At 40.5% G+C, this 20,170-nt stretch overlaps 3 protein-coding genes across 3 annotated transcripts; 1 reads left to right on the top strand and 2 right to left on the bottom strand.

Annotated features, from left to right (window-relative positions):
• Positions 1-3,576: 3,576 nt before the first annotated feature.
• On the bottom strand, positions 3,577-5,380 carry LOC134655160 (uncharacterized). Its single transcript, XM_063510615.1, has 2 exons — positions 4,965-5,380; positions 3,577-3,831 (listed from the first exon to the last, which is right to left on the bottom strand). The coding sequence occupies exons 1-2, from the start codon at positions 5,262-5,264 to the stop codon at positions 3,619-3,621; spliced, it is 513 nt and encodes a 170-aa protein (XP_063366685.1). The 5' UTR covers positions 5,265-5,380; the 3' UTR covers positions 3,577-3,618.
• Positions 5,381-6,351: 971 nt separating this feature from the next.
• LOC134655177 (uroporphyrinogen-III synthase-like) lies at positions 6,352-7,213 on the top strand. The gene has a single exon (XM_063510629.1). It carries the CDS (start codon positions 6,431-6,433, stop codon positions 7,208-7,210), a length of 780 nt encoding a protein of 259 aa, XP_063366699.1. The 5' UTR covers positions 6,352-6,430; the 3' UTR covers positions 7,211-7,213.
• Positions 7,214-8,753: 1,540 nt separating this feature from the next.
• Positions 8,754-11,864, bottom strand: LOC134655138 (uncharacterized). Its single transcript, XM_063510592.1, has 4 exons — positions 11,753-11,864; positions 9,939-10,115; positions 9,256-9,357; positions 8,754-8,891 (listed from the first exon to the last, which is right to left on the bottom strand). Exons 1-4 carry the CDS (start codon positions 11,846-11,848, stop codon positions 8,754-8,756), a joined length of 513 nt encoding a protein of 170 aa, XP_063366662.1. The 5' UTR covers positions 11,849-11,864.
• Positions 11,865-20,170: the final 8,306 nt, after the last annotated feature.

Here is a 20,170-nt window from a genome sequence, read left to right on the forward strand (position 1 = left end):
ATCGTTGATAACGGTGTAGGCGCCATCGACAATAAGGTCCCTTTTCATAGATAACGTCACATACACATATGATCTGTGATCCTTACAAAATACCTACTCCTTCCTTTCCTATATACATGGTCTTTTTTATTTCATAATAAATCTAAGAAAATACCGCGTAGTATTATATCTATATCTCTAGGTACTGATATGGGGCATTATCTATGAAAAGGGACCTTATTGTCGATGGCGCTTACGCCGCACGGCGTCGCGTGGCCTTGTATTTATATCTGAACATCGTCAATAATGGCGTAAGCGCCATCGACAATAAGGTCCCTTTTCATAGATAACGTCACATATAAATTTAGATTTTAATATGCGCATATTTTTTCAAGTTTTTACTTTCGATTTTATTTAACGGACGTTAAAAATAGATTGTTTCGTCGGCGCGACCTTGGGCTTTGGGCCTCTCAAGGCCATGTGGACGGCACGCGGCAATGCAACGCTTAGCTCCAAGAATTTTAAAACAGATCATACCCCAATGCCGTGTTCTTTCTGCCCTAATGTGAAGCATAGGTACCTACTCGATACCTTCAAACCAGCTTAAGAGTCCTCTTTGATTATGCATTATTATTGTGTATCTCAAAGTCACAGTTATGCTGGTTTACCCGAACGCTTGTCGTGCCGATTTGCCGAAGCAAGGTAAGCGATAAGAATACGACCTGTGATTTGTAACGAAACTTTGACACCTTCGCCTATACTAAGTAGGTACCTATTCAAACTTCTATTTACAATACAAAAAAATTAAAAAGTCAAATTGATTTCATAATCGTAAATTATGATATGTAAATAAATTTCAATTTTGTCGCCGTTGGCTGAAACGCCATCTAGTAATGATTGACCTTAAAAATGAATGTGATGTGTAGGTTTAGTGCGTGAAAGCTACAACAGATGTCGCGCGAGAGGTGTTTTGACGCCATTTCAACGCATGTTTGTCGTAAGAGTTTTATTAGCTCCGTGGGGCTCCGTGCGCCATCTAGTTTGTTACTGTGAACTAAAAAATTGCCTACAAGTATTTGCTACTTAGGACGGTGCGCGTTTTTACTATGGGATTGGGTATCTGTACTAGTATTATATGATCTGTGCCCATACTTAGAACAGAAACTCAAAAATTTTTTTTTCATCAAACCCATACGTGTGGGGTATCTATTCTCTTATTTTAGAAGTTACAGGACTTCTAAAATAAGAGAATGATAAATCTAAAAAAAATATATGATGTACATTACCATGCAAACTTCCACCGAAAATTGGTTTGAACGAGATCTAGTAAGTAGTTTTTTTTTAATACGTCATAAATCCCCTAAATACGGAACCCTTCATGGGCGAGTCCGACTCGCACTTGGCCGCTTTTTGTAACAATTTTTATTGTTCGCGGATCAAATGGGGCACACAAGTGCGTCGTTTAATTCCAGGCCTTGCCTGTATTAGCGCGTACCTTAGCCCTTATCCGCACGCGGAATACAAAGCGGCTCATCATGCACGGCACGCGGCGTGACGGCACGTGACGCGTGACGCCCGCGGGACGAGCGAGTATGTGTCACACAGCGAGAATTAAAAACTAACGTACTAGATATAACTAGGAAGTTACGGGAAATATTTTAGAAGGTAATCTATATATATAATAGGGCATATTCGAATTACGTAGCTACGATGACTGCGGTGTAAGATTGGATTGTAAGGAAATGTTATACCTACCTAAGCATACGTTGTAGGTGTAATTAAAGTCCGTCCTTTGTTGCCCTTTACCGGAGTTTTCAGCTGTATTGTAAGAAAGGCTGAAATGCTTGATGTGTAATGAATGTCATTAAATCTTCATCATCCATAATCATCACATGTGAATAAAATGCAACTTTGCTATCAGTTCATGAAGTGCAAAGTAAGCCTTTCCGAGCTGGTGTGGTGAAAAACAAATGATTGTTCCCTAGTTATAAAACATTGAAAGTGTATGCAGACCGTCGGACTTTCTCCTCCTGTCACCGGAGTCCTCGTCTCTTGTTATCGGTACAAAGGAGCGCTGTGGGACGCTCGTTACGGCCCTAAACGCCGTTACTGGGGCTCTCTCAGACGTAAGACCCGAGTGTTATTGCAATACCTCACCAAGCACGAGTCACCCACAAAATCTCAAGAATGTTTAACCTCCTTTTTGTGTATATACCTACCGCGATATTTGGTTTTCAAATTAAACCAAATATAGATATGGACTTAAATCATCCAATTGTTGGAATAAGATCGTGAAAAATATGTGGGGCGTAGAGGCTTCGTTCAAATACATTAGGATATACTTATTCTTATTATAAAAAAATAATAGTACCTACCTACATAGTGCTAGTTAAGCAAATGGGTCAGTTTGACCACTTAAATACATTCCGCTGTTCCCAACTTTCCCAACTCTAGTTAGACTGGTTCCCTCAAGAACTCTAGTCTCCGGGCCCGCGTCTCTGATGCGAACATTCGAGCTGCAAGCACAGAATAAGTACCTAATAGGATGCTGCAAGTGAAGGCGCGACATAGAGACATCGTAGTTAGTAAGTACTTGTTAGTTTAGTAGACGTAGCCGTAATTTAAGACGGAAGCGGCGCTGGAGTACCTACAAAAGTTGCATGTTTCCCATTACCAGAAGGTAGCATACAGCATTTTCAATGTCGTTGTCACACCGTAAAGTTCATGGCGAATTTATCAATGAATTTATTCATAATTTCTCCATGCAATTGCGCAGCTCATTGTACCTACAACAGTAAAGTTTGGAGTTTTATTCGTCATAATCGTTAGCCTTTTTTGATCCACACCTTTGTAGGCCTTTTAAGGATAACAAATATAATTACTTACCTCAAAAGTTGTTTTTTTTTCTAAGTGTTCTAAATCAAATTATCGGTCAGCCAATTTTTCCATGATTTCAGCTGATTTAAAGGGATATTTAACTACAGTGGCTAGGTATTCAAAACAGCGTAGTGGAGTTAAATAAACTAAAAACTTTAATACGATAATTTACATTAAAATAAACAGCGTTACGCTATAAAACCCGCAAATAAACAATTACGTACAGCACCGGAAACACCATCAAGACTAAGACGTTGATGAACAGAAATCTTGCTTGTAACCATCTGCGATAACACAACATTGAAAGCCTATCCGGCCTAAGAGCGTTTTCACACCTATCCGACCCAATATGGGATGGCGCACACTACCACAAAGAAACAAAATGTAAACAGTGCCTTTTACAAATGTTTATGGTTAAAAAGAAAGCGTTAATGCAAAAAAAGGACTCGGTACCATGGGGCACACTCTAGCAGTGGTCCTCTTCCAAGGGCATCCGACAACCGATATCGGATCGGACATTGTGAAAACGCTATCAGGCCTCAAGAATATAAGATTAAAATCAGATATTTTTATAGCCTCATTCTGACAAAAATAATAGTATTGCAGATGACTGCACATCAGCAAACGTGGTAACGCGCTAAATGATCCGCATGTCTACTGCAAATAGAGAAAAGCTTACAGACGATTTTGATGCTAATTATTCCGCTGCTGCCTCTTTCTGCTATAAAGGACAGCGAAAAAACATTCCTTTCTCTGTCCCTCTCAGCAGAAAGTGTCCTGGCAAAGGATGGATGTTCTCCGAGGCCAGAGTTGCAGCTTGTCATCGTCGCCGTCTCCCGCGCGCAGCAGCAGGAACAGAAGCAGGTTGTACTCGGCGGAGGCGGCGCGCGCGAGCTTCAGCGTGCCTTCGTGCTGCTCGCGCCGCGCGTCCGCCTCGCGGAGACGCTCCAGCGACGCGCCCAGGAATGTACGGAGCTGATGAATAAGCGATAAAGGAACTAAATATAACGGGTTAATAGATCCTATCCGTTCTTAAGACTGTTAGGTCTGTTACTGTTAACTGACAATTTTATCAACGATAATGCAAAGACGTAAATTCCATTAACCTTTTAACCGCCGTAGACTGATATATTAAGACATACAAAATCGGGCTCATTTCGCCGCTGTCTGATAAATAAGACAAAACTTCGTGTAACTTCGTACCCCCCGGAGACACGAGCACGCTCGATAACGTATTCTATGGCGGTTAAAAGGTTAATAATTGTTAAAAGTGCTACTGTTAGTACCTATTATGTTGTTTCCCTGTTCCTAGCAAGATAGCAGATAGTGACCGGTGAAAGGATACGAGTAGGTGCAGTACTCCGTATACGTTTTAAAGTGTTAAATATGTAGGTAGATTTAATATTTATAAGTATTTTTTTTAGAGCTATGTAGTTACCAATTTAGTTTTTTGCTATTAACCAATGGATGAATCATGAAAGGCCCCCTCCTTTCAGCCTCGGATTATTGTCGCTCTCACCAGTTTCTACATAAGAAAGCGACACGAGCCCAGGAACAAAGGTGCTCTTCCCCTTTTCAGACGAGGGCACAGCGCAACTTCACCTAGCTCATGTTCAGAGCAACCTTACTAGGAAAGCTGGAAACTACCTAAGTACGAGTTAAAGAACATCACGAGTACAACTACGTACCTACTCTATTAGTAACTTTTGACTTTTAATGGTGAGCAAGATAGTCAACGCATCTCTACATTTCGCAATTCGCAACCCTCAAATACCAAATGTTTTTTTTTACGTTTATGCCTGGCCTTGGCTAAAACCATTGTGATGTCGGGGTCTTAATTAATCTCCTAATGAAAGATGTTTATGCAAAATATGTGAGCAGCGACTCGACTCGGTCGCGGGCGAGCGAACTTCGAGATGTCTTCCCCCAATTTGGCGACGCACCTAAAGGTCCAACTTACAAATTGCTTCGTCAAACTTCTTGCCAAATAATTTACAACCGTTGGCAAAGTTCGAGTTCACAAATGCCTTCGCGGAAAGTTATGACATACTTGCGGCCAGGGTCGTTAGGGCCACATCTACATCTTAAAGAGAGGGAGTCTCCTTTACCTTAAGTATCCTTCTCTCCATTAGTTTTCTGTGTATCCACTCGAAAAGGTAAACAATTATGCCGATGACAAGCATTATAATATGTGGGACAAGATCTGCAGATTGGTAATACGATTGAAAAAAATCAACCGTGAAGGAATTCTCCGGTGATCCATCTAGTGCACCATTCTCTCTTACGGCAATACCATCTTGTAATGAGTTATTTGGTAGAATGTAGGAAGTCGGCACAGACAGCAACACGAACGCCGCCGTCAGCACCCACAACGCGCTGCTGCTGCAAGGCAGGCAGTGCAGCGCCATCGAGTCCGCTGCTGAGCAGGCTGCCTGACAAAGTCAGCGGTAACTCGACCGTGAAGCAAACATAAATTATCTTTTGGAATACTTTAAAATATAATTTATTATTATTTAGGTCAAATTGATATGGTCGGTGTTATAAAATACCATGAATCTAGTATTGAACTGGATTGGGCGTGAGTGGTGGGGATAACTGACAGAACGGGATAGTCTTATGTATCTTTCACTAGGAGTAGCAGCGAAAGCGCTATTATTGTTTGTCCTTGTCACAGTCTCAATTTTTTTTAAATTCCCCACCATAAATTATTATGGGTTATGGCTTGGAGGATATAATCAAACGGAGACGCCATGTCTGTAATTTTCTGTACAAAACAGTCTGCCGATTTTTGCGGGGGAGGGGAACGTCAAATGTATGCGTAACGTAAAAATAGCCATGTCAGATAAACGTCAGTCCATACATTGTGTATGACCGTTGGCCGCCTATTTTCGACAGAGGGGAAAGCCTGTTAATGGCTACTCCGTTTAGTTGTATCCTCCAAGGGGTTATGGTCATGTTATGGTGGGCAACGAATAAATTCAACCAATCATAGCGTCGCATTGCGTATGTTTTGTCCCTCACGGAGGCACGCGTAGACCACTTCTATAGGATGCTACCTTCTACGTAAAATACAGTGACAAGATTTTTTCCTCTCCGGTTTAAAAAGTAACATGACAGCGAAATAATGAAACAACCGTGAAACGAAACGTAGGCGTGACTCGCGTGTTCGAGGAGACTACAGTACTCGCGGTTTTAAAAGCAACTCGAACATCCTTTAGGAAATAAAAAAAAATAGGTCTGTCAAATATCTGTCACTGTCAGACAAAACACGGAAACGTCAAAATACAAAGGATATTCAAAACTTTCAATTTTCTTTTCTATCTAAAAAATTACTGGGTTGAACGGAACTCTAAGAAACGTACGTGCAAATCGTTATTTTTCTAGCTGGACTTATTTAATACAGCACTTTTGGTATTGTCCCTAACTCGACCTTTGTTTACAAGCAGTTTCGCGATCGCCTCATTAATTCAGTTACGTCGCAAATATTCTCACGGTATAAACGGTATTTCCTCGTTCCTCAGGGTCACCTGTCATGGGCCGCACGACACAGAAGAGCGCCAGCTGAGTCGACGCAATGAAGAAGGTGGTGCTGTTTAAGGGCGCGTCGGAGGAGTACGAGCGCGCCTTCCGCGAGCACAAGTACGAGGCGATCTTCGTGGAGCCGCTGCAGTTCACGTGCGTAAACCTGGAGGCGCTGAGCACGGCGCTGCGCGGCGAGTACGCGGGGCTGGTGCTCACTAGCGCGCGCGCGGCCGAGGCGGTGGCGCGCTGCTGGGACCCCGCGCGCTTCGTCGCCTGGAGCGCGCGCCGCGTCTACACCGTGGGCGACGCCTCCGCGCACAAGATCAAGCTCCTGCTCGGCCTCGAGGCCCTAGGCACCACTGCCGGCAACGCTGAGAACCTCGCTAAGATCATTGTGAAAGAAAATGCAGGCTCTAGCAAGTTCCTGTTCCCCTGCGGTAATTTACGATCTGAAACCCTCCCAACCATCCTTCAATCTAAAGGTATTTCGGTAGACTCGCTAACTGTTTATGAGACTAAGGAGAATGACAATTTAAAAGCAGATTTGATGGAGCTGAATGGGTCCACACATGACCCATGCTGTATGGTGTTCTTCAGCCCTTCGGGCTGCGAGTACATCCACCGGCAGCTGCAGACCTTCAGCAACCGGCTGACCAACCTGCCCTACTTTGCCATTGGCAACTCCACTGCACATAAGATTGAGAATTTGGGTGTAGAGATTGCAGGTGTGGCGGAGAAGCCCCGTGCCGAGAGTGTGATAGACTCGGTACAGAAGTATTTTGCAAGTACTAGTAGTGGCACTATTAGTGAACAAACAAGTAGTGACCCCTAAACCAATAACCATTTAATGGTCCAGATTTAAAAAAAACATGATTCAAACCTCATTGCTGCTTTAAAGTCCTAAAAAACTGCAGAAGAATAAAAAATACAAAAATATGATGTTCTGTAGGGTGGTCGTGTTTGACATAATATCTAAGTGTGCCCTATAAAGGGTTAAATGTTTGGGCTTACTTGCATAGCAGCTAAAAATATAATGACACTTCTTAATCGGTATGTATATTCTCAATAGGTATGTATATAAAAGACTGAGATATATAACCTGATGGCCATATAACAGCTTTTAAATTTGCATTTTTGTGAAAGGGGTATCAAATTCCAATTAAAAGTAGAAAAAGTAATTATAGGCAGTGGCAAAACTCAAATATTACAGGCCATATTGTACATTAAATGAAATATATAGGTTTTATGAATAAAGTATTCCCAGTTCAATTATTTAGAAATCATAAGTATTGTGTTGGTGTTGGTATTGTTATATTTTTTATTGTTTGTTATAATTCTTACACATGTACAAATTTTTCATAAAAAAAATATTAAAAGTAGTAACAGTAGTTTGGTATTCACTTCAGCCACATTACTATTCCAGTCACAGAGGACTCACCTGACTGTATAATTGTGCTGTTGTACTGTTGCTTAACACAGGCTGGCACAATACAGTTCCCTACAATAATTTAGCGTAATAAAGTATTCAAAGTATCTGCTGTGTTAGCATTTAGTATTAAAAGTGAGTACCTATCTACATTTCTGAATGTTATTTTAATGAAAGATGCTGTGATATCCTGTCTGATTAGTGAGATATCAAAACAACCATCATACTCACACATACGCATGTAACTTCAAGAATAATAAGATTTATACTGAAATTAATACCATTTTCGTAACTCACTTTTATATTTTCGAAATGTTATAGGTTACTAACCTACCTACTCGTATGATGATGATGATGGTATCCTGTCAGGGACATACCTGTCTACTCATATAACATTTTGATAATGCAAGCGTTGTAAATTAATCAAATAATTGAAAAATATATATATATAAATTACGTTAAATAATGCTGTATCAACGCTCAAGACAACCTATCTGAAGTATCAATCTTAGGTAAAATCACTACTGTCTCTTCTCGCGTCTATCGCGGTAAGTTATGCTAGAGGTGCTGGTGCTAATAGTATCTATCTACTCAATTCTACTCGAATGCTCTATCTCAAGTGCAGTTTGTTGATATACACTTACAAGCCTATCCAACTACTTCAGTCTATTACATAAATAACTTAAAATATGTACTTATATGAGTAGGTACTAAAAGAAGAGTTTGTTTCACTTTCGCTACACATTTTGTAAGTATTAAAATCACTTTGTAAAACTCCAAACTGTTGCCGCCGCGTTTCAGGCATCTGATATGTAATTAGTGCGTTGCCTTGCAGCAGTGCAGTCCCTAACACTGAACTCCAGGCTCGGTGGTCTGCCAGACATGGACGTTCTGTGGAAGCTCGCTCGCAGCTAGTGTCCTGCACGCGGCCGTGGCGTGCGGCCTGCCGTCAGACGTCGACGTCCTGTGGAGGCTCGCGCCGCGGCTCCCACGCGGGCCCGCGCGCCGCGTCCCAGCGCCGCGTCACCGCCACGTATGTGGCCACGGCACCGCCTACCACGAGTGCTGCGTTGCACGCTGCTAGCGGCTGGAAATCAAGGAAATATTGTAGCCTACGATACCTACGAAAAAAAATATAATGCAGTAGTGCACCTACATCAGAAAAGGGGATCTATCCAAATTTTCCAATGCAGAATGCAGATCTCATAAAATACCATTTTCCTAAGGTATAAGGAAATTATCCAACCCAGCAAACAAGCTTATCGCACATAGGTAAATATTGTGTAGGTATCACAGAACCACAGACTTGTCTGTGTTGTGTAGGTAATAGGTATATGTGATGGTGTGAATTACCTATACCTAAATCGAAGCTTGCTCCATGGCGCCCTTGCGGATTCCGTAGGTAGATCGCCAGTAAATAAAGGGCCTAACTAAAACGCTTCAAAACTCACAGCATGCACATAGCTGACGAAGCCGCGCAGCTCGCACAGCGTCACGCTGAGCGCGCCGCTCAGCACCAGCAGCGCGCCGAGGACCGAGCTGCCCACCACATCCTGTAACAACATACCTAAGTCGGTCACTGTCATCTATAGGCGTCCAGTCTTGGACTGGATGCCTGATTCACACAAAACGCCACCTTGCGAGGAAGCAATGCCACGGAGAGGTAGCGCGTCTACATCAGACACACACCGAGCTGCTCCGCGCGGCAAGTTACGAGCGAGGCGATTTGTTCTGTGTGGTCCCACTTAACCACCTATCATAGCGGTAAGACATCCACTGTCGGGACTCTTGACAAATGACGTGTTTTCCCCACCTTAAGCCCAGTATTAGTACCTACCCATATTCTGCCTGGCGTTATCTATACCTTAATTATTTTTAAGGAGGCACACTGATTTTTTAGCTAACCTACTGCAGCTGCGACCGTAGGTACGTAATACAAAAGCCCTTGCTACACGGTCGCCGACAAGCCTTCTAACCGTCTGACCTTAGTCTGACCTTGGTCAGTTTTGGTCAAATTTTGTTGGAAACAACTGTCTACACGGTCCGGGACGGACCAAGGCCACGCGGTCTGAAGGCTTGTCGGCGACCGTGTAGCAAGGGCTTTATTCTTCAGTTTGCCAATATAAATACTCACGGAGTAAAGCCACGCTTGCGGCGCGTACAGCGGCGCGCCGAGCAGCGTCGCAGTCAGCTGCACCGCCAATAGTCCGGCAGTGATGAAGGCGACACTAGCGCCGCCCGCCGCCAGCCCCGCGGCGCCCGCGCAGCCCCCACCCGCCAGGAACAGCACGGCTAAACACAGGCAGCCCAGCTGAAATACAAGTTTTAGGCTTTACGAATTACCGCCCGTGGTTTGTCTAGTTTTACATGTTGCCTTGGCCAGGAAGTGAGATTTTCTCCTCGCCTCTAGCGGGGCGAAAATCCCACTTACAGGCCTAGGGTGACGTAAAGTTATTTGCTCCACGTGCTGTTTGGTCTCTTCACTACGCTTACTCGCTAAGCTCGTTTTTCTTTGTTTTTTACTTGTTCTTTTAATCATGTTCTATTCAAGTAGATACACTGAAGTGATGACGTCATAGACATAGACATAGAAAATTTTTATTTAACACCACATTGAAAAATGTTTACAGGCAATGCTACAAAATATTACAAGCCTTAGAATTAAACTTAAATTGGCACAAATTAATTTGTTTACATGTAGATATAAGTTTTTTTTAAATTATGATGCTAAAAAGGAGCGAACCTCAGCATGTGTTGCAGCAGGCTTACCTACTACAACGCTGGTTTTCAGGCCGACCCTTCGTACAATACGAATTTGCTTGCTGTTTGTCGGAAACTCTACGGCTAAGACTATTTTAGTTTGTGTAGAAAATAATATAGGTATGTATATATATATATGTTTATGTTTGTGTATGTATTTATAAGATTATACTATATGATAATATGACATATGTGAAGATAGGTTTAATGTTTAGGCTAAATAAATACTTGGGTAATAAAGTATATATTGAGGAAATAAATAACATGAATGTAATAATTTTACTATAAGTAGGTACTGAGATTAACAAAGTTGAACGGCGCATAAGTACGATTTCGACCACTACAGATACGACGGTTTTACTCTAGTACCAGGAGGTAGCGTGCTTTGAAATTCCAGAAGTTGTTGTTTGAGTTTTAAATTAAAAGTACCAATTGTATTTAAGTTTCAAGTACGTCAAGAATTCAAGAACTGCATCGATATGCAGATCGATATGATATGATATGATATGATATGATATGTCCAAGCGCCGGCCCGAGCACTCGATCAGGGTAGAGCGAGATTAAGTTTTGGCGCTCCATGCTCAGTATTAGGTTCCGTAGTTACCCGTCCGTTTTATCTAGATGTTTGTTTTCACAGTCTTTGCTATTTTGGCGCCTAGAGCGGCCGCTCCATTCGCTCTACCCTAGATCCGGCCCTGGATATGTCAGTCCATGGTAACATTACGGACATTTTGCTGCACATGATGGTCTTATCATTATCAGATCTAGCCTATCGCGATCGATTGGTAATCAATACCAAATTACGAAAATAAAGGCAATTGGTTATCGTTCAACAATTACACAAATAGCCAGGCCTAAATGCCTAGAGGTACCTAAAACAAGAGAACATTTTCACATGGAACCAAAAATTTTCAGGTTAGGTACTTAGACTAAATATTCTATTTATCGTTGCCGTTCGTAGAATTTATCATTTTATGATCTTATGGCTAATTCTTCTATTTGAGTGTCTGAGGCCAAAAAACTCTAGGAACATAATTATATTTTATTTTATAAGGTATGTATCTTATATTGCAGAAAGGTAGGTAGATTGTATTAGGTAGCAACTACAGGGTTGCCACACGCACGTTGCTGACCCTGTACCTACCTACCCTCATATAAACCGACATACAGTATACGGCAAATACTCACGATTGTGATCAGTTTCATAACCCCCTCGGGAGAACTCAAGTAGTCACTGTCGGAGTAATACTCCCGCAGCACTTCCGTCTCCGTCTCCAGCACCATCTTGAATTTCACTTCAGGACACGTAGGAACTGGTCGCTACTTTCTGGTACATAAAGCCATCGACGTGAGTGAGGAACCAAAATCGCGATAGTCAACTCATTTGTTTTCACCGCGATTGGTCACTTAAAACTTCCTTCTAAGTTTTCCACATTAATATTAAAGTTTGAAAAGGATAGGTAATTTACACAGTTCGTCGCAATTAATGGGACTCCTTGTGATTCACTTATATAATAGAGATTTTCGAGTCGAAAGAAGTTTTTGTCAATGGACAGGGGCAGGTGTGCGTACGCGATGCGGACGCGTTTCTGCGGCGTTAGATAACGCTAATTTAATGTTATTCATTTACTATTGATAACGAAGGATTATACTTAGCCGTGATTTGTTTTCATAAGTACCTACCATCGTGACCCATCGTCTATACTGATCATATATAACTGACGATTTGTGATGCTTATTGTAAAGAGATAAGGTCCACTGTGGATCAGAACCATTTATAAGGCATAAGGGTCAGAAATTATGCAAAATTGAACCAAACCGAATTGAATTGAACCGCTTTGAAACAAAGTTCAAAATCTTGTAGTACTCGAACACAACACGCAACAGGACAAGCATGACCGTGATGAGATATCCTACGTTAGGCCGACCGAGGCTGCCCTACCTAGTAGCACGGTCGCATTTTTATCGTTTATCACCATGCCTGTCACGTTCTAACAAGTTTGTAAGTGCGAAAGTGACGGGCATAGTGATAGTCGATAAAAATGGAACCGTGCTGAGCCCGGTCTAGTTAATGGCTCCTCTACACGATGGGCCAGCGCCGGCCACTCCAAGGGACGCAGCCATGCGGTAGAATGAGATAGCAATATCACTTGCCCCCTCTAACGCATAAATGCGTCCCTTGGAGTGGCCGGCGCTGGCCCATCGTGTAGAGGAGCCATAATATTGGCACTAACACAAATTTATCTATTTTGTTGTTTGTTCAAACCAGTGACAAGTTAATAGAGAAGACTCACAATCCCCATCGCTGTATCCCTCATCATTATTCATTGTATTGTAGCCTAGGGTACCTACAGCCCTACAGGCAGCGCTAGTTGAACGTTGGGTGTTAGTCCATTGTTAGATAATACTCCAGAGTTAGACCAAGATAAGTCGACTGATGCAGCTATTTTGACAGCACAGACTGTGGAAGTGTTATTTATAATTTCATAGAAGTTTGACGTTCAAAATTAAACTTGCACAGGGACAACAAAGTGAGCATAAAAGGGTTCCGTTTTTCCTTTTGAGGAACGGAACTCTAAAAAGATAAATGTTTTTCTTAGAATAGGTACTTGTTGCAGTTAACTAGCGGAAAAGGATTCCATTTCCGATAACCGGCCTGAATCCACATTCCAACAACCTAATGGTTTGTCATTACCGCATTACATTACGTTTATCGCAATATCTCAACGCATCTATACAATGTGCCTTTATTTTGTGATTATGATTAGAACTATTAGAAAAAACTAGCTAATAGTATTAGACAGAAACATGTCTGCAACGATTTGATATAGCACACGCAGTGTACGTAAATTTCATAGAAGTTTGACGTTTAAAGTAACACTTGCACTGCGTGTGCTATCAAAATCGTTGCAGACTTATCTTGATCTAACTATATCTTATCTAACATACTCGTATTCATTATCAATTAATTGTAAAGATAACTGTCTTAATACCCTCCTAAGGCCCAGCCATACGAAACATCCAAAATTTACCACTGAAATTTGAACTAAACTGTAGGTAATAGAGTTGATTTTGCGTTGTTTGAAAATTGAACAAAACAAATGCGACTTTGTTCCAATTGAACATGGTTTAAATTACATCAAACTGATTAGGTACTACAGGTAGGACCATGGGCCTTAGGAGGATGTGTAGTAAGTAGTACTTACTAAGTACTATTAGTTATTAGATCAGTTAGAAACAAGATGTTAGGCTTTAGGAGCTGCGGGCTCAGCACGGTTCCATTTTTATCGACTATCACTATGACCGTCACTTTCGCACTTACATACTTGTTAGAACGTGACAGGCATGGTGATAAACGATAAAAATTGCGACCGTGCTAATAGGGCAGCTCTACTTGGAATACGTATATACTTAAACCTTTCACTTTCACCAAGGTCGTTCCAATGTACTTAAGAACCTACCTTTTTGTTTAGGTAATAAGACTTATATTGTGTACTACTTATAGTTTATAATTAAGTGAATAATTAATAAATAGTTAATATTGTCCTTCGCTGCCTGAAACACAGGGAATCCTAGTTCAGGCATTTGTAAATCGTGAGAGTCAGAATGGCGGGTGTATGTAAATAAAAATAAACAAAAAGCATACCATATTTTAGTACCTAATTTGTACTATTTGGTACCTCATATAAAAAAATTAGTACCTCACGGTATTTAAAGTTATTACCAAAAAACGTTACACCCGCCAACCTGACAGTCAGAATGGCGGGTGTATTTTATTACGCTATGATCCCGCGATTATTGATAAATTCTATAAAAGCCAAATTTTAGTACCTTTTTAATACTTTAATATTCAGTTATAAATTGAGCCATTTTATTTGTGGTTTCTGAGTTTTACTCATTTGACACTTTGCATTGCTATTCAAAAATTTCAGGCGCTTTAATTTTTCACCGTATCGATATCGTTTTTGAGAAAAAACGCTACGCTACAACTATTTTTATTACGCCAGGATTTAGTACCTTTCATGTTTAATCTGTTACCCTTTCACGGTTAATCTGTTAGGTTCAATTAACTATGAAAATTACGTCTTACAAATGGCCAGGCGCCATGTCAAAGGATTCTTCCTAAGAAGAAATTCCGCTCTTCATTGTGCATGTAATTGTGTACCTAATACCTACTCTTAAGTACATGGTGATTAATCAAATAAGATGGAGATTGAGGGGAGAGGCCTTTGCCCAGCAGTGGGACACTGTATAGGCTTATTAGGCTTATAATAATAAAAATAATAATTCATCTTACACATACAACCTTCCTCCGGACACTTTTCTGCTAACTTACTGCTAAGAGGGGCAGTAGTTTTCTCCGTCCCTTTCAGCAGAAAGTTTCCCGAAAATGGATAGATGTAATTATTCCAATAAGAATGCCTAAAGTACACATGATCGTTTTGTTATGGCTCGTTATAATATTGATAATAATATACAATAACTATCCGTCCTATTGGGCACATTAATGTGCAATTGTTTTACAAGGGGCAAAGTTGTTGTTTATGTCCTCGTGCTAATATTGATACACGAGTAAGTGAAAGTTCCAAAAATAGAACCATGAGCGTAGCGCGTGGTTCTAAAAGTACAGGAATCTTGAAAGTTGCGAGGGTTTCAACTTCAACGCATGAGGCTTAGAAAAAAACCTTTGCTACCAAATGAAACATTTCTTTCCACACCAACGCGAGGAACATACTTAACCCTTAAATGCATAGTGTTGCCAAATGTCTACAAAGCATTAGACAGCTCACAGATTAAGGGTTAAACGAATTCTATTTGTTCCTGTATATTATTTTAATAGTAAAACTAATAAATTTTCCGAATTATTACATAAATTTACGCAGTATTTTAATTTATAAAAATTACATTTGTTTATAGACGAAATGTCGATAAACTTGGAATAACCTGGAAGTTGATGATTATTAGTATGTGATTTTGGGCCGATTTTTCGGGGTTTGTAATTATTCTATATTTACAAACTTTATCATAGGAACATCATAAATAGTGTACCTTTCTGATGGCAGTTAAGATTTTTCCTATATCCCTTACTAATAGCTATATATTTCCAAAAATATGATTTAGCCTATGCAACTTATAACACTGATTTCGCAGTGAAAATCGATGATATATTTTTTTTTACTATTTTTCCTAGAAACGGCAAACAATTATGTGATACATATATTAATTTCGGGCAAAAAGAAAAAAATCATGCATTTAAGGGTTAAACCATATGCCATTAGAAATCAAAACAAATAAACGAATGCTGTAATTATTTATTATTGACAATCACTTAATAAATGTAGCTTTTATTCACTAAGTATACATTCTCTATACATGCATTCATTGAATGTACAGAAATAGGCACGTCACGCTCAGCGTTTTGGCACTTTTATATGCAATTTTGATTACCATAATCAGTCATTATGATAATCCGGGCGAATCATATTGATCATATGACTAGTCGATAGAGTCTGTGCAGAAGAGTCGTGGAATGTAAGGGAGCCCATACATTTCACGACTCTTCTCTTTCCGCACAGACTCTATTAATCTTTACAAGAAATAATAATTTTCACACTTGACTTCAAATAACAACGCGGTATTTTTTTTACATCAGTTCATAATAAAAACAAAGGTGTGTTACTAATAGATTGTTAACCAAGGGATGAAAGGCTCATTTCTGCCGAGGTAGTTTGACAAAGAACGACTGTCACTACTTCAAAAGTGCGACTCGCACGTTTGAAGTAGTGACAGTCGTTCTTTGTCATCTAGTCACAGAATAAGTAATACTCGTAGTATTATCATATAGAACGGACACGCACCGCCCCGCCCCGACTCGGGTTACCTCGCCCCGCGACAGCAGATTGCCGAGCGCTCAGTTCGGTTAGCGACGCGATGACAGAATGTTCAGAATGCCGGTGTATTGTGTTATTACGTTCGTTTCTTAAACCCACACTCATATTTTAATGCCTGTTATTATGTAGCAGTCACATAAACTACTATACCGTATTTCGGTCGAATTATCCCACGCGGCGGGCGGCTCGTCGTGTCAACTCGTGTCACTTCGGCCGACCTCGGCAAGCCTCGGCTTCGCCTGCCCTGCGCCCGCACGAGAGTCAGCCGGGTCAGCCCTATAAGCGACTTACCCACACAATGACGCATGTACAGACGTGTCGTGCACAAATAAACGCTTATGATTTTTGATGCAGGGCGTGTCCGCCCTGTGCCAGTGGTATCTACTCAGTAGGTACCACCAAACCGAGTTGGTAGGTTGGTAGTAACTATTGGGAATTATTTTTTCCAGTAGTTACTAGCGGTAACAACTTGGTGGTAACTAGTGGGAATAACTCGTTTTCGGGGTTGGTCCTATCAGTAAAAGTTGCTCAGTATAATCCCAAAACCTCCCTGGCAACGGGAATGCAATTATTTTTAGGCCAAGATGTATATATACCTAGCTAGTGTAAATCATTAATTAAAGTTGACGAAGAAGAAAGTTTGTCAAGGAAATGCTTGCGCAGCATGCGCTTGAATTGAATGTGAATTTGGTCTGCGGTTGCCCGATAGAGAGTGGGAGAACGTTCCAAAATCTGATAGCCTATGCCTGTACATGTACCTACATACTACGCCTTAAACAATTTTTTGAAAAGATTTCACTATAGCCTAGTTCGGACTACATTAGTCGAGTGGCGAGTATTTTAGTTGACTAAAATCGGTCAACTGACCAAAAATCGTTCGCACTACAGATGAACGAGTTACAAGTGAGTAGAGACTACGTTAATTTAGTCAAGTGGCGAGTATTTTAGTTACTAAACGTATCCGAACACCAAAAATGTAGTCCAGTAGACTAGTAAGAGTTAGTGGTGGGGGGAGGCTCACTCGCCAGAAAAAATAGAACAAAATGGATCCACTTGAATAATTCACCGACTAATCTACTCGACTAAATTGTTGGTGTTCAGACACGTATAGTAGGATGGTCTTAGAATGTCTGAATCTACTATATACTTATAATAGAGAGATTACCTGGCGATGAATCGCATTGTTATCCTTTGTTAAACCCAACCGCTAATTACGCGTGCAAAATGAAATGCAATAACAACAAATGATTCCACACAGATAACGTCCTTACCGTTTTAAGAATTGAAATTACAATAGCAGGGACTCGATATAGAACCTTTTGGAAATTAAACATGAAAATACCACCGGGTGTGGTATTAATTATGTATGTTTAAGTTAAGAAACTAACCAAGACGATAGAAAAACCTCATGTAAGAATAGTTAAATTAAAATATTGCTTGTAAAAGGTATGTATTTCAATCGTACTCACAGTAGAAATATAGTATGTGGTACTTAGCATTTCTTAGCAAAAACAAGGACATCAACGGGATCCCACAAAGAAGTATATACATATGTACATCACACTATTCACACTAATATACCGACAAACAGACATGATTTGCGGGTTTTATTTGATTAATCACCATGTACTTAAGAGTAGGTTAGTAGTAGGTTAACATCAATAAATTGCTCTGATAATTAGATTAAGATAATATGTACCTATGTAATACCTAATTACTATTCATAAGTGCTTGTTGCTAGGCCTACATGAATAAAGTATATTTTGAAATTAAAAAAATTGTTAATAGGTATTAGGTACACAATTACATGCACAATGAAGAGCAGAATTTCTTCTTAGGAAGAATACTTTGACATGGCGCCTGGCCATTTGTAAGACGTAATTTTCATAGTTAATTGAACCTAACAGATTAACCGTGAAAGGGTAACAGATTAAACATGAAAGGTACTAAATCCTGGCGTAATAGAAATAGTTGTAGCATAGCGTTTTTTCTTAAAAACGATATCGATACGGTGAAAAATTAAAGCGCCTGAATTTTTTTAATAGCAATGCAAAGTGTAAAATGAGTAAAACTCGGAAACCACAAATAGAATGGCTCAATTTATAATTGAATATTAAAGTACTAAAAAGGTACTAAAATTTGGCTTTTATAGAATTTATCAATAATCGCGGGATCATAGCGTAATAAAATACACCCGCCATTCTGACTGTCAGGTTGGCGGGTGTAACGTTTTTTGGTAATAACTTGAAATACCGTGAGGTACTAATTTTTTTATATGAGGTACCAAATAGTACAAATTAGGTACTAAAATATGGTATGCTTTTTGTTTATTTTTATTTACATACACCCGCCATCCTGACTCTCACTGTAAATCACTTGTCTTTATAAATTCTTAGTCTTTAAGAGCAACCACTGTACTATACTTTTCTCAATAAATTATTTGTATTTATTTGTAATGTACAACGCGGACGCCCGGAGCCTGCGTGGACTGTAGGGGCGGCAGCTGCTTTATTAGAAGTGTACTTTCTATTTCAAGTTTAAGGTTTCTATTTCGGTTACTAAGTGGTAAATCTTCCAACGCCCACGGTCGCTACAGCGACGGGCCATGTGGGCCGTCGACAGCCTACATAGGAAATGGGTATCTTGAAGTCACGCATTCCCTTTGATTAAAATTGTAGCTATTTAGAATTATTACAGTGTAGGTAACGTTTACTCAATTCCTGGGTGTCGTATTTATAAATGTCGTTTCGCATGTTTCACGTCGCCGATGTTTCATGTCGTGTTCGCGTAAGCGAGAGCACAAGCCTAGTCGCAGAGCAGAATACATTTTTATATTTTGAAGAATTTACAAAATACATATATAGAATCCAATGATAAATGTTACGATACCAAAATAAAACAGCAAATTGTATAAAAACCATATATTATAATTAAAATTGAAAAGTAAAAATCACTCGCACATGTGTAGTTCGTTTATGAGATCGGAGGGACAGCCGCACCGGGCCGCACAGGCCGCACGGGGGCCGGTATCATCTTGGGTCGTCCCATTCGTTTTTCGTCAAGTTCTTAAATTAGTCCTATTCTGCTTTCGTCACTCATTCTACATTCGTCACAATCGTCGGTGGCTTTCAATGTAGAATGAGTGACGAAAGCAGATTATGACTAATTTAAGAACTTGACGAAAAACGAATGGGACGACCCAAGATGATACCCGGGGGCCGGGCGCGGGACCAAATGTGATATGTCGACACGTACGGCGAACGAAATGGCGGTCACACGAGATCGGACAGTATAAAATTATTTCCTATAACAATCTTAGCGTATCTTCCCTTAAACCTAGGGCGCGGCGCCTCGAACGATAAATATACCCGATTACAAGCGAACACGGCCGACCCGCGGACTAGGAGAACTTGTGCTAGAGATGGGTAACTCAGGAGTGATAGATAAAAAAGATATATATCTTTCTCGTTTCATGAATCACTCTTCTTGTCTTTACGAATCCGAATGTATCAGTATATCCGTACCTCTCACTCCCTCGGCAACAATTTGCTAAAGCGATAAGCGATCTTTCGGTCGCGCGTCAACCGAAGTAACACGAAGCGACAGTGGTCGTTCGGGCGAGTTCGGACGCGTCTTGCGCTAAATATTCCGCGAGAAGTATATACATTAAGTAGTCTTTCTCGCTCGCTACTACCACTACTCTCTCTCTCTCACT

This window comes from Cydia amplana, chromosome 16 (assembly GCF_948474715.1).
Source record: "Cydia amplana chromosome 16, ilCydAmpl1.1, whole genome shotgun sequence".
In the NCBI taxonomy this organism is placed as follows: Eukaryota; Metazoa; Arthropoda; class Insecta; order Lepidoptera; family Tortricidae; genus Cydia; species Cydia amplana.